This window comes from Coffea arabica, chromosome 6e (genome assembly GCF_036785885.1).
Source record: "Coffea arabica cultivar ET-39 chromosome 6e, Coffea Arabica ET-39 HiFi, whole genome shotgun sequence".
Lineage (NCBI taxonomy): Eukaryota > Viridiplantae > Streptophyta > Magnoliopsida > Gentianales > Rubiaceae > Coffea > Coffea arabica.
Genome location: NC_092321.1, coordinates 54782912 through 54804799, shown reverse-complemented (window position 1 = coordinate 54804799; position 21888 = coordinate 54782912). Strand labels below are relative to the sequence as shown.

At 39.3% G+C, this 21888-nt stretch overlaps 2 protein-coding genes across 2 annotated transcripts; both read right to left on the bottom strand.

The window, feature by feature from the left end:
* Window positions 1-6061: 6061 nt before the first annotated feature.
* Window positions 6062-15411, bottom strand: LOC113696805 (uncharacterized). The gene is made up of 9 exons (XM_027216188.2): window positions 14980-15411; window positions 14844-14922; window positions 14113-14729; window positions 13843-14040; window positions 13486-13616; window positions 13114-13184; window positions 7042-7332; window positions 6241-6927; window positions 6062-6177 (listed from the first exon to the last, which is right to left on the bottom strand). The coding sequence occupies exons 1-9, from the start codon at window positions 15409-15411 to the stop codon at window positions 6062-6064; spliced, it is 2622 nt and encodes an 873-aa protein (XP_027071989.2).
* Window positions 15412-18936: 3525 nt separating this feature from the next.
* On the bottom strand, window positions 18937-19479 carry LOC113696804 (tabersonine-19-hydroxy-O-acetyltransferase-like). Its single transcript, XM_027216187.1, has one exon. It carries the CDS (start codon window positions 19477-19479, stop codon window positions 18937-18939), a length of 543 nt encoding a protein of 180 aa, XP_027071988.1.
* Window positions 19480-21888: the final 2409 nt, after the last annotated feature.

Below are 21888 nucleotides of genomic sequence, written 5' to 3'. Positions count from 1 at the left end.
ATATAGTAGGAATTAAATCAAGAATAAATAAATTCTAGCCAAGGATACAACTACTCAGACACAGTCCATTTATCCGATCATTGATGCAAGAGAGGCTCACTTAATTTATTAATAGACTAGTTATAGTCGCCGACGAATTCTAACGACCAATTCTTCCTTAATTTATTGATAACCAAGGTACGACCATTGATTACCCCTAACCAGAAAATACTCCTAGGTACGACCGTAGGAATTAATTCTCCAATTGCATTAATAACTAGAAAAACCTAGCCCTAATCAATAACACGCTACGAGGGTTATTTAAATTAGATTGCACGTTCCCCTAACGTGTAAACACACCAGTTGCCACTAATATTAATCAATCAAACAATTACGGATTTAATTGACTAAATTGGCACGAGATTAATAAATCACATTGAACATCGGGCCCTTGACATCCAAATAATAAAATAATCTCATGAAAATTCAAGCAGACAACGTGCAAATATTAATAAATTGAAGAACGCGTGAAAACTAATTAGATCTCACAGATTTTCGGGACTGCGCCGTCGAGTTGACCCTTGACTAGATGGAAGGCTTAGCCACGCCGCATGAATAAATCTCTACGCAAATTAATGGATTGCAAAGGCATTGCGTTTTTTACTAGAAGGCAAGGAATAAAAGATGTTTTTCCCGTTAGGGAATATTGTCGAACACCTGGCGTGTGTCAGAGGCCAGTCAAAAGAAAGAAAACTAAAAACTATGCTAAAAAACTAAAACTAGAGGCGCCCCCTTTGCTTCTGTACGTTCTCCTCTTAAAAAGCCAAAAGAAAGATGACTAAAGGCTATCTCCAGTGGTTCCCACACATGTGGACAAAGCCTCCAAAATTACTTCTTGTTCTAAGTCTCTCTACGTTGCTTTCTTTGAAGAGCCCAATTGACTAAATGCCTTTCACTAGCTTGTGGTCCCCACCAATTCAAGGGCCCAAGGGTTGAAACCCTTAGAAGTCTCCATTTTCCCATAAAGTCCCTCCTTTTTGGTAATTTTCTGCTTCATTCCTGAAATTAAATCCAGATACCAAATATAAGTAGATATCAACAATTAACACAATATTTGGCAGGGATAAAAGGAGAAATTAATAATAAAATTACTAACAAATGATACCCTATCAATTCCCCCCACACCATGCTCGCCCTCAAGCATGGAGACAATTCAACTCAACGATGGCTAACTTTCACATTATCATTGCCAGCTGTGCTTATACCGAAATCAAGATTTAGTGACTAAGTGTCAAGTCATATCTCTCCCGGTTAGCACCTAAATTCATAGACCCGTCCAATACATGGCTGAGTCGCCTAGGAAATCCAAATATTAACTAGCAGCAGTCAGCAATTAAGTCAACTGGCAACCAAAATCTCAACATTGAGAACCAAGGATCGACGGGCCAACATGATCATAGACCAACATATTTTCCACATCTGATTTTTTTTTCTCGTTTTTTTTTTGGATTTTTTTTTTTGGATTGAATAATGCTTAGTCCCAAGCTATTCAAGTCTTTTGACGTGAACTCTGACATTTTTAGATGAAAGAGCCCAGTTACTCAACTTTTCACAGTTTCAGGACTACTTACTCATAGATTTTGCCACTTTTTGACGCGAGAGCCGACACTTGTGGTAAAGACTCCCGGTTACTGGGTGGCGACACTAGCGGAGTATAGCCATACGTAATTCACCATAAATCACCAAAATACCAAGTAATTAAAGATCATAGCCTGCATCATGTCCTAAATATGGAGAACTAAGGTCAACAGGAGACCAATCCACACAACAATGCCAGCAAAATATTTACATTGCCTAAACAAGTTAGCCATAAATTGCACCAAGTCATTAAACTCAAAATTTTCACCAAGACAGCATGCTGTTACTTGCCACCGAAACTCAACTCATAGTATAAACTACAACTAGCAATAAAAGAGTGAGCTGCCAGCATATTCACCAGGATAACAGCACGGGAAAAACACCCAAAAGGAATGAAGGAACAACACCTAAACAGAAACCACTTAAACTAAAAACATGGGAAAAACACCCCAAAAATCGAAAACTGGAAATATCTAGCACCCAAACTGACCCCCCACACCTAAGTCACACATTGCCCTCAATGTGATAATGTAACAGCAAAAAGGAAGGAGAGGGGCAACGGTACTTCCCTGTAGACGTCAAAACATGGGAGGGTTAGGCGCAAACTGAGGTTGAAACCCAGCTTGCTGCATAAATGCTGCCAGATTCTGTGCCATATTATGCACGTTGACATCAATGTGCTGCAAACGAGTTTCCAGCCGCTCAACCGTGTTCCGAAGTTGAAGCCACTCCTCGGACGTCAGGGTTAGGAGGAGGTGGAACGGAAGTAGATGGACCGGGATCACAGTCGGTAGTGGAAGGTCGTGCAAAAGAGGATCGCGGGGGGGCATGAATCGGTCCCGGGGGAACAACCTCCCACCCGCTGTCACCTTCCCTTACCAAGCCCATTCGCTCTAAGCACGGGATGTCCAAAGGCTCCATGTGACAAGCGACATGCAAATCATGGTTAGAGAGATCAAGCAAGTGCAAGTTAACAGCCAAATGGGTAATATACGACCCAAGAATCAAGGGGCGCTTCTTTTTGGACAAAACAGACTTAAATTGAGAAGCGAGCCAGCACCCCAAATTAATTTTAATGTTATTATGCATGCACCATATAAAGAAAAACTCTGGTTTAGACAAAATGCCCGAGCTATCTCGCCTACCCGAGAAACTGTAAGCCAAAAAGCGGTGGATATAGCGAGACGCCGGATCCTTCAGATAAGAACCCTTAGATAGACGAGGGTCATAGTTATCCCTGTCTACGGACATCTCATCCCAAATATGGCGATAGCGGGAGAAAAAGGGTTGGACATAATCACAGGCACTCTCGGCATACTCACGAGACTCGGCATAGACCGGATCAATAAAGCCTAGGGCTAGATTGAAGTCAGTTATGGAATGGTGGAATTCCTGACCCATTAAACAGAAACGAATGACATCAGGGGTAGAAACTGTGTAACCAGTGGGGAGGTCAAATTCAAATGTGGCATAGAACTCCCTAACTAACTCAACAAAGGCTGGGAGGTCAGTAATACGAGAATAGGGGAGCCATCCAATGGCTTCAATCAAATCGTCAAAACCAACTCGAATATTTAGGAGGCCCAAAGTGGCGGCGTCCCGATAACGGCATGGGATAATCCGCCGTTCACAAGCCGCAGCATATCGCCGCTTGTCGGCTGCCCTGGTAAAGTCCAAATTACCCCCAAAATGTGCGGGGTCAGAAATATGGACTCCCCGTTGCCTCCCTAGACGCGCCCTCCTTCCAGAAGAGGAAGGATCGTGCGAGGGATCAGAGGCGGGAATGGAGGACTGGGGTGGGGTATGCTGTGAGTGTCTAGGTGTCCTAGACCTAGAGGAAGATCGTGGTTTTACCATCGGGACTAGCAGGCAACCCAGAATAGAAACAAAGCAGAAACAAAGCAAGTCAAAAAGTCAGTGGTTTCAATTGAGTCCAAAGCAGCCCAAAAGTGCAATCAATTAGCAATAAGAAATGGGAGTGTCACAGTAGCCGTCCAATGCACCAACAAATGCACTAAACCCTAAACAAAGGAAGCTTAATAGATTCTAGGCAGAAAAGACCAATGGATATTCAATCGATACCAAAAACGATCCCAATAGAGCAGCAATGCCAGCGAGCAAGTCCAAGGAGTATAACAGTTATGAGTAGTGCTAGTGTGTAAAACGATCACCCAATTCCAGCAATTAGACACACTACCACCCAAACAAGGCAAATAGAGACAACCTATATCAACGAGCAAAAGCAAACTGTCTCCAATTGGACAGCTAAGTACCCAACTCCACCTACTAAAGTGAGCAAATGACTCAAGGAATATAAACTACCCTCACCAGTATTACTGGTGTAAGCACAGGGGAAAAATTAAATCCAATAGCCAACCCAACCAACAAAATGCACACTTTAAGCAACCCAAGGTTGAGACAAGCGTCTCAACAAAGCATCAATTACCGGCAATAAGCAATGGTAGTCCTAATGTAGTCAAACGCAAAATCCATTCAGCCCAACAATTCAATAATTATCAGAAAATATCCCCACATATGGCAGCAATTAAACCTAACTCTGTTCAAAATTTACCCTAGAAAATACCCAAACTATCACCTTCTTTTATCCATCAAGAAATCCAAACACAAATTTCAGAGAGCTAAACTATTTGGGGAAGAAATTACAATACCTCCACCTGTCTAATTTGGACAGGTGGCTTGGGCTGTGTGGATTGGCGGTGGAGCTTGGAGGTGCTAAGGTGGAGCTGGCTGGAGGGAGGCGCGACGTCGATGGGTCAGAACTGGTGGCGCACGATGTTGACCGCAGGTGGAGGTGGCCGACAGCAGCGGTGGCGGACGAACGACGTGGGCTGAGTTGGAGGTGGCGTGGGGTGAAGGCGGCGGAGGCAGGAGCCGCGTGCGGCTCAGCTGGTGGTGCTGTTGGAGGTCGTGGACGCTGGTGGAGGTCGAAAGGTCAGCGGCTGCGGGCGGCGCTTGGGCGAGCCAATGACGCGCGCGCGAGGTGGAGCTGGGAAAAGAAGAAGGTCGCGCGAGAGATAATCTGGCCATGGGCTATGGCGGCGTGGAGCAGGTGGCAGGCCGAGCTGAGGTGCGTGCGGCTTGTTGGCGACGGTGGCTCTAGTTGCGGAGCTTGAGCAGGCGGTGTCGCGCAGCTGGTCAGCGAAGAGAGGCGCTCGAGCTGGTGGAGCTGCGCGCGAGGGAGAAGGAGCGGCGGCGCTCGACTGCTGGTTGCGCGCGCAGGCTATCAGCGGCCAGGGGAGTGGGAACGAGGGAAAGACAGGCGGCGTGCGGCGGACGAAGCTAGAGAAGAGCTGGTGGAGGTGGGCTGAAGTGCGGCTGGCGAATTGATGTGGTGGTGGAGCTCGATGGTTTGGGTGAAAGGGGCGGCGGCCGACAGAAGAAAACATGGAAAATGGAAAGCAGCGGGGAAGAAGGAAGAAAGAAAAGAGAGAAAGAAAGAAAGAAAGAAGAAAGGAAGGAAAGAAAGAAGAAAAGAAGAAAAAGAAAAGAAACAAAATAAAATGGTTTTTTTTTTTGTTTCAAAAATTATTCTAACCTAAATCATCCAGAATTTGAAATTGCTATGTAAATTTTTTCTCGAAATTTTTTTTTCTTATTTTTATTTTTTGAATTTATAGTTATATACTCCCTCCGTCCCGAAAAGTTTGTCACTTTTCGGGAATTGGAATATTTTTCAATAGTAGACAAGAATAAGAGATAGCTGTCTGTAATTCCCAAATTATCCCCGCCAAGCTGTCCAAATTTTGACTATAGTGGTGCGGATGAAGTTATTCAAATGGTTTATGCAAACTAGTCAACACTTTGGGCCCACAACATTATTAAAGCTACACTAACTTTTTGCTTATTTTGCACTGCTCGCGCTAGTAAACATTGGCTAGCATCAGCCACGCACTTCAAAGCGTGTCTTTTTCTTTTGACAATTTATGCTGGACCCACATATTTAAAGGTAGTGTCAGAAGGGTAAAATTAGAAGAAGAAAAAAAATTCATTTGCCATTTTAGGTATGTGACAAACATTTTGGGACAGACCAAAATGGAAAGCATGACAGTTTCAATGGGACGGAGGGAGTATATTTTTTAGGTTTAGAAAGGAAATAATCTTTTCTTTTTCTTTTAATGAAAGTAATAGAATATTTTTTATTTTTTATTTTTTTTAAATGAATGGTTTGAGTCGTCGAACACCGCATGGGCATGCCAAGATTACAAAACATCCTCTGATCTCAGGAGACGCAAACACCGCGCGGGCACGCCAAGATTGGTCTTCCTAGTCACAGTGGAGGAAATATTAATATTGATACTACCCAACGAATAAACGACACAATGCAAGAAATGAACAACTAGAAATAATAAAACTAATATTCGGGTTGTCTCCCAAACGAGCGCCTTTCTTTAATGTCTTTGGCTAGACATAGCCCATAATTTGCTTAAACCAAACAAATCGGGTCCTCCACCCGTTCAACTGGAGCCCCATCATAATATGGCTTGAGACGATGACCATTCACCACAAATTTCTTCTCCGTCCTCAGACTCTGGATCTCCACTGCACCATAATCAAAGACATTAGTTACAACAAAGGGACCGATCCAACGAGAACGTAACTTACCTGGAAATAACTTCAATTTCGAGTGGTACAGTAGAACTTTTTGCCCACATTCAAACGTCTTCCTAAAGACCTGCTGGTCATGAAATATCTTATTCTTTTCCTTATAAATCACAGCATTCTCGTAGGCTTCATTGCGAATCTCCTCCAATTCTTGCAACTGTAGCTTCCTTTGAATTCCACCCTCTTCGATGTCCATATTGCATTGCTTAACCGCCCAAAATGCTCTATGCTCGAATTCGACGGGGAGGTGACATGACTTCCCAAATACCAAACGATAAGTGGACATGCCGATTGGCGTCTTGTACGCCGTTCTATACGCCCATAAGGCATCTTCAAGTCTCATCCTCCAGTCCTTCCTATCGGGTCGAACCATTTTCTCCAAAATCGACTTGATCTCCCGATTTGATGCTTCCGCCTGACCGTTTGTCTGAGGATGGTAAGAAGTGGAGACTTTGTGCAAGACACCGTACCTCCTGAAAAGTGCAGCAATCGTCTTGTTGCAGAAATGGGTACCCCTATCACTTACAATTGCTCGCGGCATCCCAAAGCGGACAAAAATATTAGATTTGACAAATTCTGCAACCACTTTGGAGTTATTAGTACGGGTGGGCTTTGCTTCCACCCACTTCGAAACATAGTCTACGACAAGCAATATATATAGAAAACCATAAGACGAAGGAAAAGGACCTATAAAGTCAATACCCTAAACGTCAAAAATTTCAACAAAAATCATTGGGGTTTGGGTCATTTGATCCCTACGAGAAATATTACCTACTCGTTGACACCTATCACATGACTTACAAAATAAGTAGGCATCCTTAAAGAGGGTCGGCCAATAGAATCCACTCTCTAGAACCTTATGAGCCGTCCTCTTTGGTGCAAAGTGACCTCCACATGCAAAAGAGTGACAATAAGCTAAAATAGATTGGAATTCATTTTCACTTACACATTTGCGAATGATTTGGTCGGCACCACGCTTCCAGAGGTAAGGGTCATCCCAGATGTAAGACTTTGCGTCACTCCTTAACTTGTCCCGTTCTGCCTTAGGCCATCCTGCAAGAAAATTGTCAGTAACTAGGAAATTAACAATATCTGCATACCAAGTCAAAGATAAATTAGCAGAAAATAAGTGCTCGTCGGGGAATGTTTCTCTCAGTGGGAGGTCATCCTCGGTGACTTGTATTCGACTCAAGTGATCTGCTACCAGATTTTCGGCCCCTTTCTTGTCTCTGATCTCCAGGTCAAACTCTTGAAGTAACAGTATCCATCTTATAAGTCACGGTTTTGCCTCTTTTTTGGTCAACAAATACCGCAAAGCTGCATGATCAGAGAAAATAATAACTTTAGCACCAAGTAAATAGGATCGAAATTTCTCTAAAGCAAAAATTACAGCTAAAAGCTCATTTTCGGTGGTCGAATAGTTCAACTGAGCTCCGTTCAAGGCTCGAGATGCGTAGTAGATAGCATGAGCTGCCTTTCCCACTCTTTGACCTAGCACCGCGCCCACTGCTTAATCACTGGCGTCACACATGATCTCGAATGGCAGATACCCCCACACTTGAACCATTGCTTGTCCTCAAGCAATAAAAATACAAACCAACAATGATCCAAAATTTGAAAATAAATATATGTAGCATTTCAACTTCATTTCCTCAAAACAGAGTAAATAACCATTATGCAATTATTCAATTAAGTTCAAGTACTCATAATATCAAGTAAAGGAGAGCCAATTATACCGCAATTATAACAAGTTTAATTCAATTTCTCATTCTTACTTAATTTCATACGCAAGTAACTCATATGGTCAATAATATGCTTCCTAAACCCATGATCATCTTCTTATTTAACTTAAAGAGGGATTTATTTATATAATATAGCTAAATATTACTTAAGTTGTGAAAGTATCTTTTTACGCGAGGATCGACATTTTTAGATGAAGATCACCGGTTACTCAACACTTCACATACTCAAGTTGCTTTGCATACTCTTAATTCAAGTACCGTTTTACGCGAAAGTCGACATTTTTAGATGAAGACACCCGGTTACTAAGTACGAGAATCATTGGAGTAGAATAAATCTTATTTTCTCTTTTTTTCACTTTTTTTTTCTTTTTACAGCAAAGATAATAATAAATTCCTCAAAAGAATAATCATGAAAAGAGTATTGCACTTATTGACCATATTTATCACTTAACGTATAAAATCCAATAAAGAGAAGAAATTTCATCAAATATGCAAAAAAATATAGGCATAATTTTCTCCACTTTAAAAGATATACTTTCCTACAAATGCAAAATTATAATCACATAATAGTCATTTCCAAGTTAAATGAGAAAAGAAGTTTCCAAATCATATATATTTATCTCAAATGTAGAAGGAATTTGAACTACTAATGGTATGGAACTTGTTACCCCTTGGATAAAATCGAAAAAATATGAAACTTTTTGGGGCAAGTTTGCAATTTTGGACAAGATTTTAGAAAAATTTTGAATTTTAACACAAGCCCAATATTTGCAACTAATAATTCAATCACATACAATGTATATAATCTCAATTCTCCCCCCACACTTAACATACACATTGTCCTCAATGTGTAAAAAGGAAAATGAAGATAAAGAAAAATAATACTCCCCTATTGTTGTGATTGCATATGAAGCTTCAAAATCCATTGTCCGTGTAACTCCAACGCTTCATAAGTTCCATTGAATAACCATTAGTAATAATAATCGAAACATAGAAAATAAGAAACAAAAGTGATAACAAAGGCTTAATAAAACAAAACGGCGATCCGTAATTTCAAACCTTTGTTTTGATGATGTACCTATATAAAATACACAATAAGCAACTCAAGGTACAAGAAAATTTATGAGGAAAAGAAGAAAAAAGAGAATCAAGGAAGCTGCATTTTTTTTTTTTTTTTTAAAAAAAGGTGCTCAAAAAACGCGGCTCAAGAAAACGCGCCTCAAGGTGCGTTTTGTGAAGTCGCGTTTCTTCACAAAACTTGCAGCATTGAAAACGCGACTACGTGAGAAAACGCGACTTTAAGTCGCGTATTTGAAGGCGCGTTTTTGGTTTCTGAACAGGCTGGAAAACGCGACTTTGTAGAAAACGCGACTTCCTGTCGCGTTTTGAAGGCGCGTTTTCTTCATTATAGGCACAGAATTGAAAACGTGATTCAATGAAAACGCGATTCAGAGGCGCGTTTTCTTGAGAAACGCGTTTTCTGCTGCGAATTTTAGCAGAAATTCAACTTTTGCAAAATTACAAAAGGTACCCTAATTACTCAAAATGCATCATAGATCATTTGTTTGCTAAAATATTCAATGCATGCACATGTAAAATGATCAAAACATGCATTTTAACCCCTTGTAACGAATCAAAAACAACAATTACTCAAATCGAGGGGTTGAGTTCCTTGATCAAACTTCGCCTTTTTCACCTCATTTGGTCACTTTTGCTTTCATTTCCAATACCTATAAATGAAAAATAACAAAATAACTCAAACATATACTTTAAACATAAAATCACCCCAAAATAACATAAACTTAAACAAACATTGGGTTGCCTCCCAATAAGCGCTTCTTTATAGTCAATAGCTTGACTAGTTCACCTTATTTTTCAAGGAGGTTTAGTTAACGAATAATCCACCATTTTAGGCCGTGGTGGATCATTAAAAGGTGGCTTTATCGCAAAAGTCACATGATCTAATGATGTGAGAAATGGAATTGACTTACCTATCCCAAGTGTTTCATAAATATTACCTTGAATATGCACCACTTGAGAATTCACCAAAGAAAATGTCATGAGAGTATCTTGGACAGCAATACCTTTAAAACATATACTTTCACTGCACTCCTCAAGAGGGGTGAAAAATGAGTCATTAAAACTCACCTCTTGAGGCTCAAAGTTAGTTTCAAAGGTATTATCATGTGAAATGGATATTTGCTCATTGAAATATAATTGAGATTCATCATTTTCATCCAAATGCAATCCATTTTCACATACAACATTTCCACCATTCATGCTAGGATCATTTTGCAAATTATTAGAAGAAATAACTTCACACAATACACTCAATTGCTCATTTATTCTGCCAAAGTGAGAAGTTAATTCATCTATTCTTTTCTCAATCCTATCAAAACGGTCGGAAGTCACATTAGCTAATTTTTCTATAGCTAACTCCCAAGATGGTTTTGATTCATATTGGACACTTTCAGGTTGATAATCATAAAAATTTGGAGAGTCACTATATACACATTGATTTTCCCAACCATAAACAGGAGAATTGCTCCAATTAGCACTATATTGATCAAAACAAGGATTATAATGCTCTAATTCATCATAATAATCCACATTTTGTGCTTGCATACATGTATTAGTAGCATGATAACCACCACACAAGTCACAAATCACATGATAAGAATTAAAAGCATTAACATTCCTTCTCTGCTCAATTTCATGCATCATGGTGTCCATTTGAACTTGTAACTTAATTACATCAAATTTTGCCTTTAAGCACCTTAAACCATTTTCAAAAGACATACCTTCAGTAATTTCTTGGTTACCTCTGTTGAAGGAGTTTTGCACTTGGTAACCATCCATTGCCAATCTTCCACTTCTCAAGCATTGTTCTCCAAATTCACCTATCCTCCTCATTATCTAAAATTACTTTTAAACAATCTCAAAAGTAAGATTAGTTAAGAAGGATAGATTCCAAGACACAAACAAAAACAGAAAAAAATAAAATAAAATAAAAGTTGATTAAAAAAAAAATGACATAAAACACATAAGATACAGCAAAAACAACAAAAATAAGAAAAATTGTCTAAATTAATAAAGTTGCTCTTCACACCGATATTGCCAAATCTTCCCCGGCAACGGCGCCAAAAACTTGACGGGTATTTTACATACGTGCAAGCTAAAAAATACCGAATTACACCCGTTCACTGCAAGTATACAGATCAACTAGTAGTTTAGGGTATATATCGGGTCGATCCCACAAGGAAGAGTGAACAATTACCGGTATTACTAAAGCTTCTCTATTATTTAGACTATCAATGAATGATAAGAAATTTATCCTACTGAAATTATACCAAATAACAAATAAATGCTCCTTAGGTTGTGGTATCCCTAGCTACTCATGCAAGTGTTATATTTGGATCATTAATTACTACATCTAGGCTAATTATGGTGTAATTTCCTTATGCATTTGAATCCTACTTTCGTAGTGAATCAATTAGACTTATAACTAATCCATACCTATTCTCATGGTTATGAAATTAGTTACAAGTTCATTTCTTCAGTGAAATTACATGAAATGAATCACTAAAAACCACATAGGTGCACCTCTACTTTCGTGAGTGTACTCCCTATGTTTAGCACTTATTGAACTAATGTTAAATATCAATTTTCATTGCAGAAATAACACCTTAGATAATCACAATTAATGGTACCAGATTAATCATGATTTAAAAAGCCAAAGTGCTAAATAACTTGCTCAAATCATAGCAAACAAATAACCAAATAATAAATACTAACAATTATAGAAAGTTCAACCAAACCCAAGGCTTAAACTTTAGATACACATATTTAACATAAAATCCAGAAATTGCATATTAACTAAATTTGGAATCAAGTACAAAAGATAAAGAATTGGAGAAGAGATAACCCTTGTCACATGAGCTTCAACTCCTCCTTCTTCATCTCAATCTTCATCCTAATCTAGCAATATACAAGAGTGGATGAACTAACTAGCTAAACTATACTACACTAATCTAATACTAAGAGAATGGAAAAACTACATTTCTGCACTTCCAAGCTTCTCCCGTATGATTCCGAATGTCCTGCATATAAGCTGATGAAAAGTCCTTCCCTTACCAGTCAAAAATTTCTGCTATGATTCTCCAAATCTGAATTTGTTAAGGGAGTCAAAAATAATGGCTTTTGACTTAGAACCTTGGCTATATCTCTTCCTTATGTCTTCTGAAGCATGTGCAGCCTACGTTTTCTCTCCAACTCTAGCTGGAAAGTAGTGTGAAGATGAGAAAAATGGCTGAGCAAATTACAGAAATTCGGCTGCCAGACACGTTTTTACTTTTGACCTCACTTCAACTGCATTTTTCTCCATGATGAAGGCCGAACTGGCTTTTGTGTAAAACACAAAAGTTGTAGCCCTTTGAATTAGAGTTCCAATGCTTCAAGAATCATATAATTTGGAGATCGGTGGACGGAGATATGGTCAAAATACCATAGACTGGTCAATTCTAGGTTTCAGCTTTCGACCATCCAGATAAGTTTCTGTGTTTCGACCTTTTGACCAAGAAAACGGCTGAATTGGACTTTGATGTCTTCATACCAAATGTAGATATATCTCTTAGCTTCAAAATGGTACCAAGATCACCTTGATCCGATCATTGTAGCTCCTGATATAGTCAAAATACGAAAATATGTCTGAGTTGTCAAAGCTGACTTTTCTTGATTTTTGTCCTCAAATTGCATTTCTTCCTTTTACACTTCATATTTTATTTTCCCCACTTTAATCCATCTTCAATCATCCAAATATCTTCTCAATGCACTTCATTTGATGATTGAATCATTAAACCTACAAAATATGAAGTTTTTCCCATAAAAATCCATCAAATGCAATATTTAGCCAATTTAACATAAAATGTAGATTTTTACCAAAACCTTAGTTATTTTAGTTATAAAACTAAATAATCAAACCAAAATTAACTAATAAAACACACTAAAAATACGTAAAATAAACCCTTGTCAGCAGGTTTCAGTCGAGCTATTGGATAATAGGTGAGGAGATCAATAGCTCCTTCAACCTATCAAACGCCTTCTTACATGATTCATTGAACTCGAAGGGCACCTCTTTCAGCAAAAGTTGGAACAGGGGTGTTCCAATCTTCGAGAAATCCTTGATAAATCTTTTGTAGAAACCTGCATGACCCAAGAAAGAACGCACTTCTCGCACACTCGCAGGGTAAGGTAAAGTAGATATAACATCTATTTTCGCTTTATCAACCTCAATACCCTTAGATGACACTATATGACCCAAAACTATCCCGTGCTCGACCATAAAATGGCATTTTTTTCAATTGAGCACGAGATTAGCTTCTATGCACCTAATTAAAATTAATTTGAGGTTATTTAGACATTTATCAAAACTTTCACCATATACACTGAAATCATCCATAAAAATCTCCATAATCTTCTCAACATACTCTGAAAAGATACTTACCATGCATCGTTGGAAGGTAGCAGGTGCATTGCATAGCCCAAATGGCATCCTCCGGTATGCAAACGTTCCAAACGGGCACGTGAAGGTTGTCTTCTCCTGGTCTTCAGGTGCGATAGCAATTTGAAAATACCCTGAAAATCCATCCAAAAAATAATAGTAAGTTCGACCCGCTAATCACTCTACCATTTGATCAATGAAAGGAAGGGAAAAATGATCTTTTTTCGTGACGGCGTTCAACTTCCTATAATCTATACACTGTCGCCATCCGGTGGGCTTTCGAATTGGTACGAGTTCGCCCTCTTGATTTGACTCCACCGTTACTCCTGCCTTCTTCGGGACCACCTGTACCGGACTCACCCATGGGCTATCTGATATAGCAAAGATGATCCCCACATCCAGCAGTTTCAGGATCTCTTTCTTCACTACCTCCATCATAAGGGGATTCAGTCTCCTTTGAGCCTGCCGAATAGGTTTAGCACCCTCCTCGAGGCGAATCCGATGCATACATACCGCGAGGCTAATTCCCTTGATATCGGCGATAGTCCATCCTATCGCCTGCTTATGGTCCCTCAAAACTCGAATCAATTTGTCTTCTTAGACTTTTGATAAACTCGTGGAGATGATTACCGGGAGTGTCTCCCCCTCACCCAAGTATGCATATTTAAGGTGTTTCGGCAACGGTTTCAACTCCAAAACAGATGGAAGTAACCTTTGGTGAGATTCAGGTGTAAAAATGGGTGCGAGACCATACCTTATTTTTGTGGTTGGTAGCGTTTGCAACGATCCAATCACACATTTGAGCTCTTCACTCAACTCTACTCCAGACGCCATCTCTGACTCGAAGTGCCTGGTCAAGGCGACTTCCAACTCATCCCTGCCTTCAATTTCAAAAACTTCTCGTACAGTAGGGTCAATAGCATTTATAGAGAAAACAGAGCCAGCATGTGATTCTAAAGGATATTTCATGGTTTCAAAAATATTAAAATGAACGACATCACCATCAAATTCCATAGATAGGTTGCCCTTATTAACATCAATTTTAGTTCGAGCTGTGCTTAAGAAGGGTTTATCTAACAGTAAAGGTGAGGGGTCGTGAGAGTGTTCATCATCCATATCAAGCACGTAAAAATCAGCAGGAAAAACCAATTCATTAATTTTCACTAAAACATCCTCAATCAATCCGTCAGGGTATGCATTGGTTCGGTCAGCCAGTTGGATTATTATTCCAGTGTCTTTCAGAGGTCCTAATTTCAGAGAAGTATATATAGATTTCGGCATGACATTAATTGAGGCTCCTAAATCTAACATAGCCTTTCCAATCAAGGTATTGCCTATTCTACAAGGAATAGTAAACATACCTGCATCCCCGCATTTCGGTGGAAGCTTTCGTTGCAGGATTGCTGACACATTTTTCCCCACTACCACTCTCTCATCTCCCTTCAACCGCCTTCGGTTGACACACAAGTCTCTCAAAAACTTTGCATATCAAGGTACTTGCTTGATCGCATCCAGTAGGGGAATGTTGATCTCCACCTTGCGAAAGATCTCCAGGACTTCTTTCTCCTTATCCTGCTTCTTTGATTTTTCTAACCTACTAGGAAAGGGAGGTGGATTAGTCCTAACTGCAATGATTGGATCCGAAATTACCTTTGAATTTTTGGTATCTCGGCCCTCCTCTTTCAATTCTTTCTCGATTCGTTCCTCGTCCTTGTCCTTAGCAGTCACAGGGTCGGGTCCTTGGATTTCCTTCCCGCTCCTTAGGGTCATTGCGCTTACGTTCTTCGGGTTTAATTCAGGCTGAGACGGCAATTTACCTTGGGTTTGGGACTCCAAACGGTTGATTGTTGTAGCCATTTGAGTCATCTGATTTCTTATGTCCTGCATTTCGGAGTCCGTCCTCTGTTGATTTTGCGTAATGGTTGCCATCAGTTGTTTCATCATCTCCTCCAAAGATGGACCACAGCTTGGGGGCGGAGGTGGTCGGGGTTGGTACTGCTACTGGTACTCTGGTTGCTTATTTGGCACGAAATTAGACTGCCTGTTCTGTGCAAATTTGGGCTGCCTATTTCCTCCATATCTGAAATTCGAGTGGTCCTTCCAGCCGGGATTGTACGTATTCGAGTACGGGTCATAGGGCCTTTTTGGCGCCGGCGTTTGACCAGCCATGTTCACTTGCTCTGCACTTTCTTCCTGAATCACTGGGCACATGTCTGTAGAATGACCCATACCAGTGCAAATCCCCCACACCTTGGCCTGAGATGCATTTCCCACAGCCAGTTGCCTAACAAGCGAGGTCAACTCAATTAGCTGCTGCTGGATAGAGGATGTCTCTACCTCATTTACCTTGCGTATTGGGACATCCTCTCTCGTACCGAATTGTTGTGAATTCTCTGCCATCCCCTCTATTAATTCCCGTGCTTCCCGAGGGGTTTTGTTTACCAGTGCCCCTCCACTTGCAGCATTAATTATGCTCCCGTCTCTAAAAAGGAGTCCCTCATAAAAATACTGTATGAGCAACTGCTCACTTATTTGGTCCTGGGGGCACTTGCTGCACAACTTCTTGAACCGCTCCCAATACTCATAGAGTGACTCCCCTGGGTGCTGCTTGATCCCGCAAATTTCTTTCCTTAGACTTGCAGCCCTGGACGCAGGAAAATATTTATCAAAAAATTTTTTCTTCAATTGGTCCCACGTGGTTATGCTACCTGGTGGCAGGTAGTACAACCAGTCCTTTACCGAATCCTTCAAGGAAAAGGGAAATGCCCTCATTTTTATTTTCTCCTCTGTGATTTCCTGGGGCTTTATACTATTGCACATGACATCAAACTCCTACAGATGCTTATACGGCTCTTCACCTGGTAAACCTTGGAAAGAGGGTAAAAGATGAATCAGTCCAGATTTTAGTTCAAATGGAGTGTTATCATTCAAGGTGGGGAAGGTAATGCATAAAGGCTGCTGATTTAAATCAGGAGCAGCCAACTCCCTTAATGTTCGTGCATTAGCAATGGTTCCTTCCTCCTGGTTAGAGTCACTCGAAGTGTCGCCAAACGAATCTGTTGGTTCAACTTCTGGCTCAGGTCTCTGAGATGTAGCACTGAAGTGCTCCTCTCTGAGCTGTCTGGTCTCTTTTCTTGTCATACGCGCAGTCTTTTCTACCTCGAGGTCGAAAATTAATTCACCTGTACGAGAAGAACGAGGCATAAACTAGAAAAAAAATACCAGAAAATTAGAACAAAATTGAAATTGAAAAGAAACAAATAATTGTCGCCAGTCCCCGGCAACGGCGCCAAAAATTGACAGGTGCCGAACATGTGCAATAATAAAAATAGAACCTAACTACCACTAAAAATAGTCAAAAATTAATCCTAGGTACTGGAGCAGGGACTCTAGGTGTGCAATGGGTTACTTGATTCACCCTGTTCCCGAAGAGTTTGCTTAATCCGATATACCAAAATTAATTAATCGACGAAATTTACTAAATAGTAGACAGTGGCAAGTAGGGTCGTCTCCTCAGGGACTGGAGATATTTGTCTCTTTTAAATTTCAATTGGTAAGAGGGGGATTTCACCGATATGCAACTAAAAATAATTAAACAATCCAACTAAAAATAAATAATTAACTAGCACAGATATAGCAGGAATTAAATCAAGAATAAATAAATTCTAGCCAAGGATACAACTATTCAGGCACAGTCCATTTATCCGATCATTGATGAAAGAGAGGCTCACTTAATTTATTAATAGATTAGGTATAGTCGCCGACGAATTCTAACGACCAATTTTTCCTTAATTTATTGGTAACCAAGGTACGACCATTGATTACCCTTAACTAGAAAATACTCCTAGGTACGACCGTAAGAATTAATTCTCCAATTGCATTAATAACTAGAAAAACCTAACCCTAATCAATAACACGCTACGAGGGTTATTTAAATTAGATTGCACGTTCCCCTAACGTGTAAACACACCAGTTGCCACTAATATTAATCAATCAAACAATTACGGATTTAATTGACTAAATTGGCACGAGATTAATAAATCACATTGAACATCGGGTCCTTGACATCCAAATAATAAAATAATCTCATGAAAATTCAAGCAGACAACGTGCAAATATTAATAAATTAAAGAACGCGTGAAAACTAATTAGATCTCACAGATTTTCGGGACTGCGCCGTCGAGTTGACCCTTGACTAGATGGAAGGCTTAGCCACGCCGCATGAATAAATCTCTACGCAAATTAATGGATTGCAAAGGCATTGCGTTTTTTACTAGAAGGCAAGGAATAAAAGATGTTTTTCCCGTTAGGGAATATTGTCGAACACCTGGCATGTGTCAGAGGCCAGTCAAAAGAAAGAAAACTAAAAACTATGCTAAAAAACTAAAACTAGAGGCGCCCCCTTTGCTTCTGTACGTTCTCCTCTTAAAAAGCCAAAAGAAAGATGACTAAAGGCTATCTCCAGTGGTTCCCACACATGTGGACAAAGCCTCCAAAATTATTTCTTGTTCCAAGTCTCTCTACGTTGCTTTCTTTGAAGAGCCCAATTGACTAAATGCCTTTCACTAGCTTGTGGTCCCCACCAATTCAAGGGCCCAAGGGTTGAAACCCTTAGAAGTCTCCATTTTCCCATAAAGTCCCCCCTTTTTGGTAATTTTCTGCTTCATTCCTGAAATTAAATCCAGATACCAAATATAAGTAGATATCAACAATTAACACAATATTTGGCAGGGATAAAAGGGGAAATTAATAATAAAATTACTAACAAATGATACCCTATCATACACAAAGTTATTTCTGTCTTCCAACAAAAAAATTAAAATAAAATAAAGTAAATGAATGAGAAGAATTAAATAATGCTGAATTTCCTGCCTACTGCTAAAGCTAGATTTGTTAATTGAGAATGGTAAGAAGGGGAAAAAATCACTGATAGACGAAACAACTTAATGCATTTGTGATCCTTATTCAATTTGTTAACATAAACCCAACTTAGAAAATTCATTTAGAAAATGCATAAAAGAAATACATCCTAAAAAGCTAGTTTCCAAGAGGACTAGGGTTTACAGAAGCAAAAGCGAGGAGCTCTAGATTTTCATCGAATATAGCCATGTCATCTTCTGGGAGCTCGACTATTCCATCACCGCGTTGTGTATCCATTAGAATTGCCAAATTTCCAATAGTTAAACATCTATTCTGGCGGCTCCCAGTGTATATCCATAGAGGCTTAGCCCATCTTATTAACGGTGGCAACTGCATGCCCTATCTTGCTCACAAGAAATTCCAGCTCTTGATTAGAATCTTGATCAGATTGAGCACAAGCTTCAAACACCATATTTCCAAATGAATGCGAGGGTAAAAGGGGTGAACATCTGGACCTCAGACTCACTGGGAAGACCAACAAGGGTTTTTTTTCTGAGAAACATGTCTTGCTTTTGAAGCTGCCATGGCGGATTTTCATAGAAGTCCCGTAACAACCTTGACTGAACTTGGTTTTCGGGAAGATGAACTAGCTGCTTTGGCTTTAAGTGGATACAAGGCTGAGCTATCAAAAACAAATCTCTTCATCGCATAATTAACACACGTGTTCATCTGAGAATTGGGTACCAAAAAGGATGCTTCTTCAGAGAAATTGGAAATAGGAGGAAACAAAGAACTTGAAATGAAAATGGGCCTTATTTGTTCTGATGATTTGCTGGTTATGGCTGCCCAAACGTTCATGAAGGTTGACATAGACATGCCATCAAAAATTTTGTAGGAGGCATTCAGGCCAATGGCGATCCCACCGCAGTCAAATATGCTTACCTGAACCATCAGCATATATCTTTGTGATAATATTTCCAAATTACTTGGATTGAATGCAAATAGCCAATTTGTCAAGTCACTTTCAGGCATCCTCAAAATATCTGAAAGTTGAATGTCTGCATGAGCTGTTGATGTAGTTTGCAAAATAGGAAAGGTTTGCACCTTTTGAAGCACCCTTTCACAGTGAAACTTCATGTTCCTTTGAAAGGGTACATGTGAACAGTTTCTAACAGTTTTTTGAATATTGTGGGTGTATAAATCAATGGGTTGAACACCAGAAAACCAACTGAAGCATTTTTATTCTTGACTAGACAAATCCAAGAACTTGCTACTTGGTTGTTTAATTAGAATTCATTGTATCCTAGAGTTTTTACCCAGAAACCGGATTAGCAAGATAGTGGGGGCAATCAAACTTCAAGGAAAGTGATTACACGCCTTGAATTCATCAACTCTTGATCCCCATTTATGTAAACTTATTTCTATAGAATTCTCTCTTGATTTTTTCTGGTTTGACTCAGTGCAATCTTGTCCTTCTATATTATATTTTTCCTACAATCTTGAAGTTTGACCGATTGACAAGAATGGAGTCTACACAAGAAAGTGCTGTCAAAGTTATGAACCAAGATTTCGTTAAGTTAGACAAACTTGATGGAACCGGAACCAACTTCAACCGTTGGAAGGACAAACTTATGTTCTTTCTCACTGCATTGAAGGTGGCTTACATTCTCAATCCAAATCTTCCAGAAATTTCTGTTCTAGTGGAGGGTGAGTCCGAGGAAATGACAAAGCAAAGGCAAAAGCGTGAAAAGGATGAGATTATCTGCCAAGGCCACATTCTCAACACCCTCTCGGATAGTTACTACGATATGTTCCAAGGAGTACGAAATCCAAGGGAAATTTGGGCTGCAATTGAGCGAGAGTATACATCCCAAAAGCAAGCACAGATAAGTTTCTTATTAAGAAATATTTTGAGTTCAAGTTGGTTGATTCTTTTTCTCTTATGGACCAAATTCATAATCTTCAAGTGATAGTTTCTAAACTTAAAGATTATGGTGTTGAAGTTTCTGAATCTTTCCAAGTTGGTTCAATAATTGCTAAGTTGCCACCATTATAGAATGATTACCAAAAGAAGTTGCTTCACACTTCTGAAACTTTAACTCTATCTAGTGTTTTGAAACATCTTAGAATTGAAGAAGGGGCCAGAATACTTCAAAAACTAGAAGTTAACGATACTCCTAAGACTAATATGGTTGAAGAGAAAATGAATTCTGGTAGTAAGAGAAAGAGGCCTGAGAATACTAATTCAAAAGACAATAAGAAAAAAAATAGAAATTATTACAATTGTGGGAAAAAAAGCCATTATAAAGCCGAGTGCAAACTCAACAAGAAACAAAAGAAAAATGTTGCTCCAAGTGCTAATCTTGTTGATGAGTGTGCAGAAATTGTAGCAATGATGACTTTTGTTACAGTGACTGAACTTCATATGACGACATCTACGCCTTCAAAGGATTGGTGGTATGATTCTGGTGCTGCAATTCATGTTTGCAATGATAAGAATCAGTTCAAGAGTTATGAACTTCTTGAAGGTTATGAAGTTGTCATGGCAAATGGAGTGAGAGCCAAGGTTCATGGCAAAGGGGATGTGCATCTTCAATTCACATCCGGTAAAAAGTTAGTCCTTACCAACGTACTTCATGTTCCTGATGTTGTTAAGAATTTAATGTCTGCGGACATTCTTAACAAGAAAGGATTGAAGGCTGTACTAGAGTCAAATAATGTAATTTTGTCAAAGAATGGTGTATTTGTAGGGAAGGGCTATTCTTGTAATGGAATGTTCAAGTTGAGTATTACTAAAGTGAATGATATTTCTGTTTACTCTTTGGCTTCTACTTCTTCTACTTGTTCTTATTTTTTGTGGCATGGTAGGTTAGGATATGTAAATCATAAAGTGTTGAAATTTATGACTAAAGAAGGCCTAATTTCCTATGATGACTTTGAAAATAAGAAATGTGAAACTTGTGTTCAAGCCAAGATTACAAGGTTGCCTTTTCCTAAAGTTGAACGACAAACGCAGATGCTTGATCTTGTGCACTCTGATGTGTGCGAATTCAATGGTTTTCTAACTAGAGGAGGAAATAGATACTTTGTCACATTCATAGATGATTGTTCTAGGTTTGTGTATGTGTATCTTATGAAACACAAAGAAGAAGTGTTTAGTATGTTTAAAACATACAAAGCTTTAGTAGAAAATCAATTGAATAAGAAAATTAAAATTTTGAGAAGTGATAGAGGGGGTGAGTACTTCCCTAGTGAATTCTCGAAATTTTGTGAAGAAAGTGGAATTGTACACCAAACCAGTGCACCATACACACCACAAAAAAATGGTTTGGCAGAAAGGAAAAATCGAACTCTTGAAGATATGGTTAATTCCATGCTTGTGAGTTCAGGGTTGCCAAATAATTTATGGGGTGAAGCTTTGTTAGTTGCATGTCATGTTCATAATAGAATTTCTTCCTTAAAAACTAGAATTTCTCCATATGAAGTGTGGAAAAATAGAAAACCAAATCTGTCTTATTTAAGGATTTGGGGCTGTATAGCTTACTA

Bases quoted from the DNA above. Each gene is read 5' to 3' on its own strand.
- LOC113696805 (XM_027216188.2), bottom strand. From the start codon at position 15,411: ATGGCAACCATTACGCAAAATCAACAGAGGACGGACTCCGAAATGCAG. The intron at 13,617-13,842 runs GTGAGTCCGGTA...ATGGATTTTCAG, and splicing joins CTATATCAGATAGCCCATGG to GGTATTTTCAAATTGCTATC. The intron at 6,178-6,240 runs GTAAGTTACGTT...ATTATGGTGCAG, and splicing joins GAAATTGAAGTTATTTCCAG to TGGAGATCCAGAGTCTGAGG.
- LOC113696804 (XM_027216187.1), bottom strand. From the start codon at position 19,479: ATGAAGTTTCACTGTGAAAGGGTGCTTCAAAAGGTGCAAACCTTTCCT.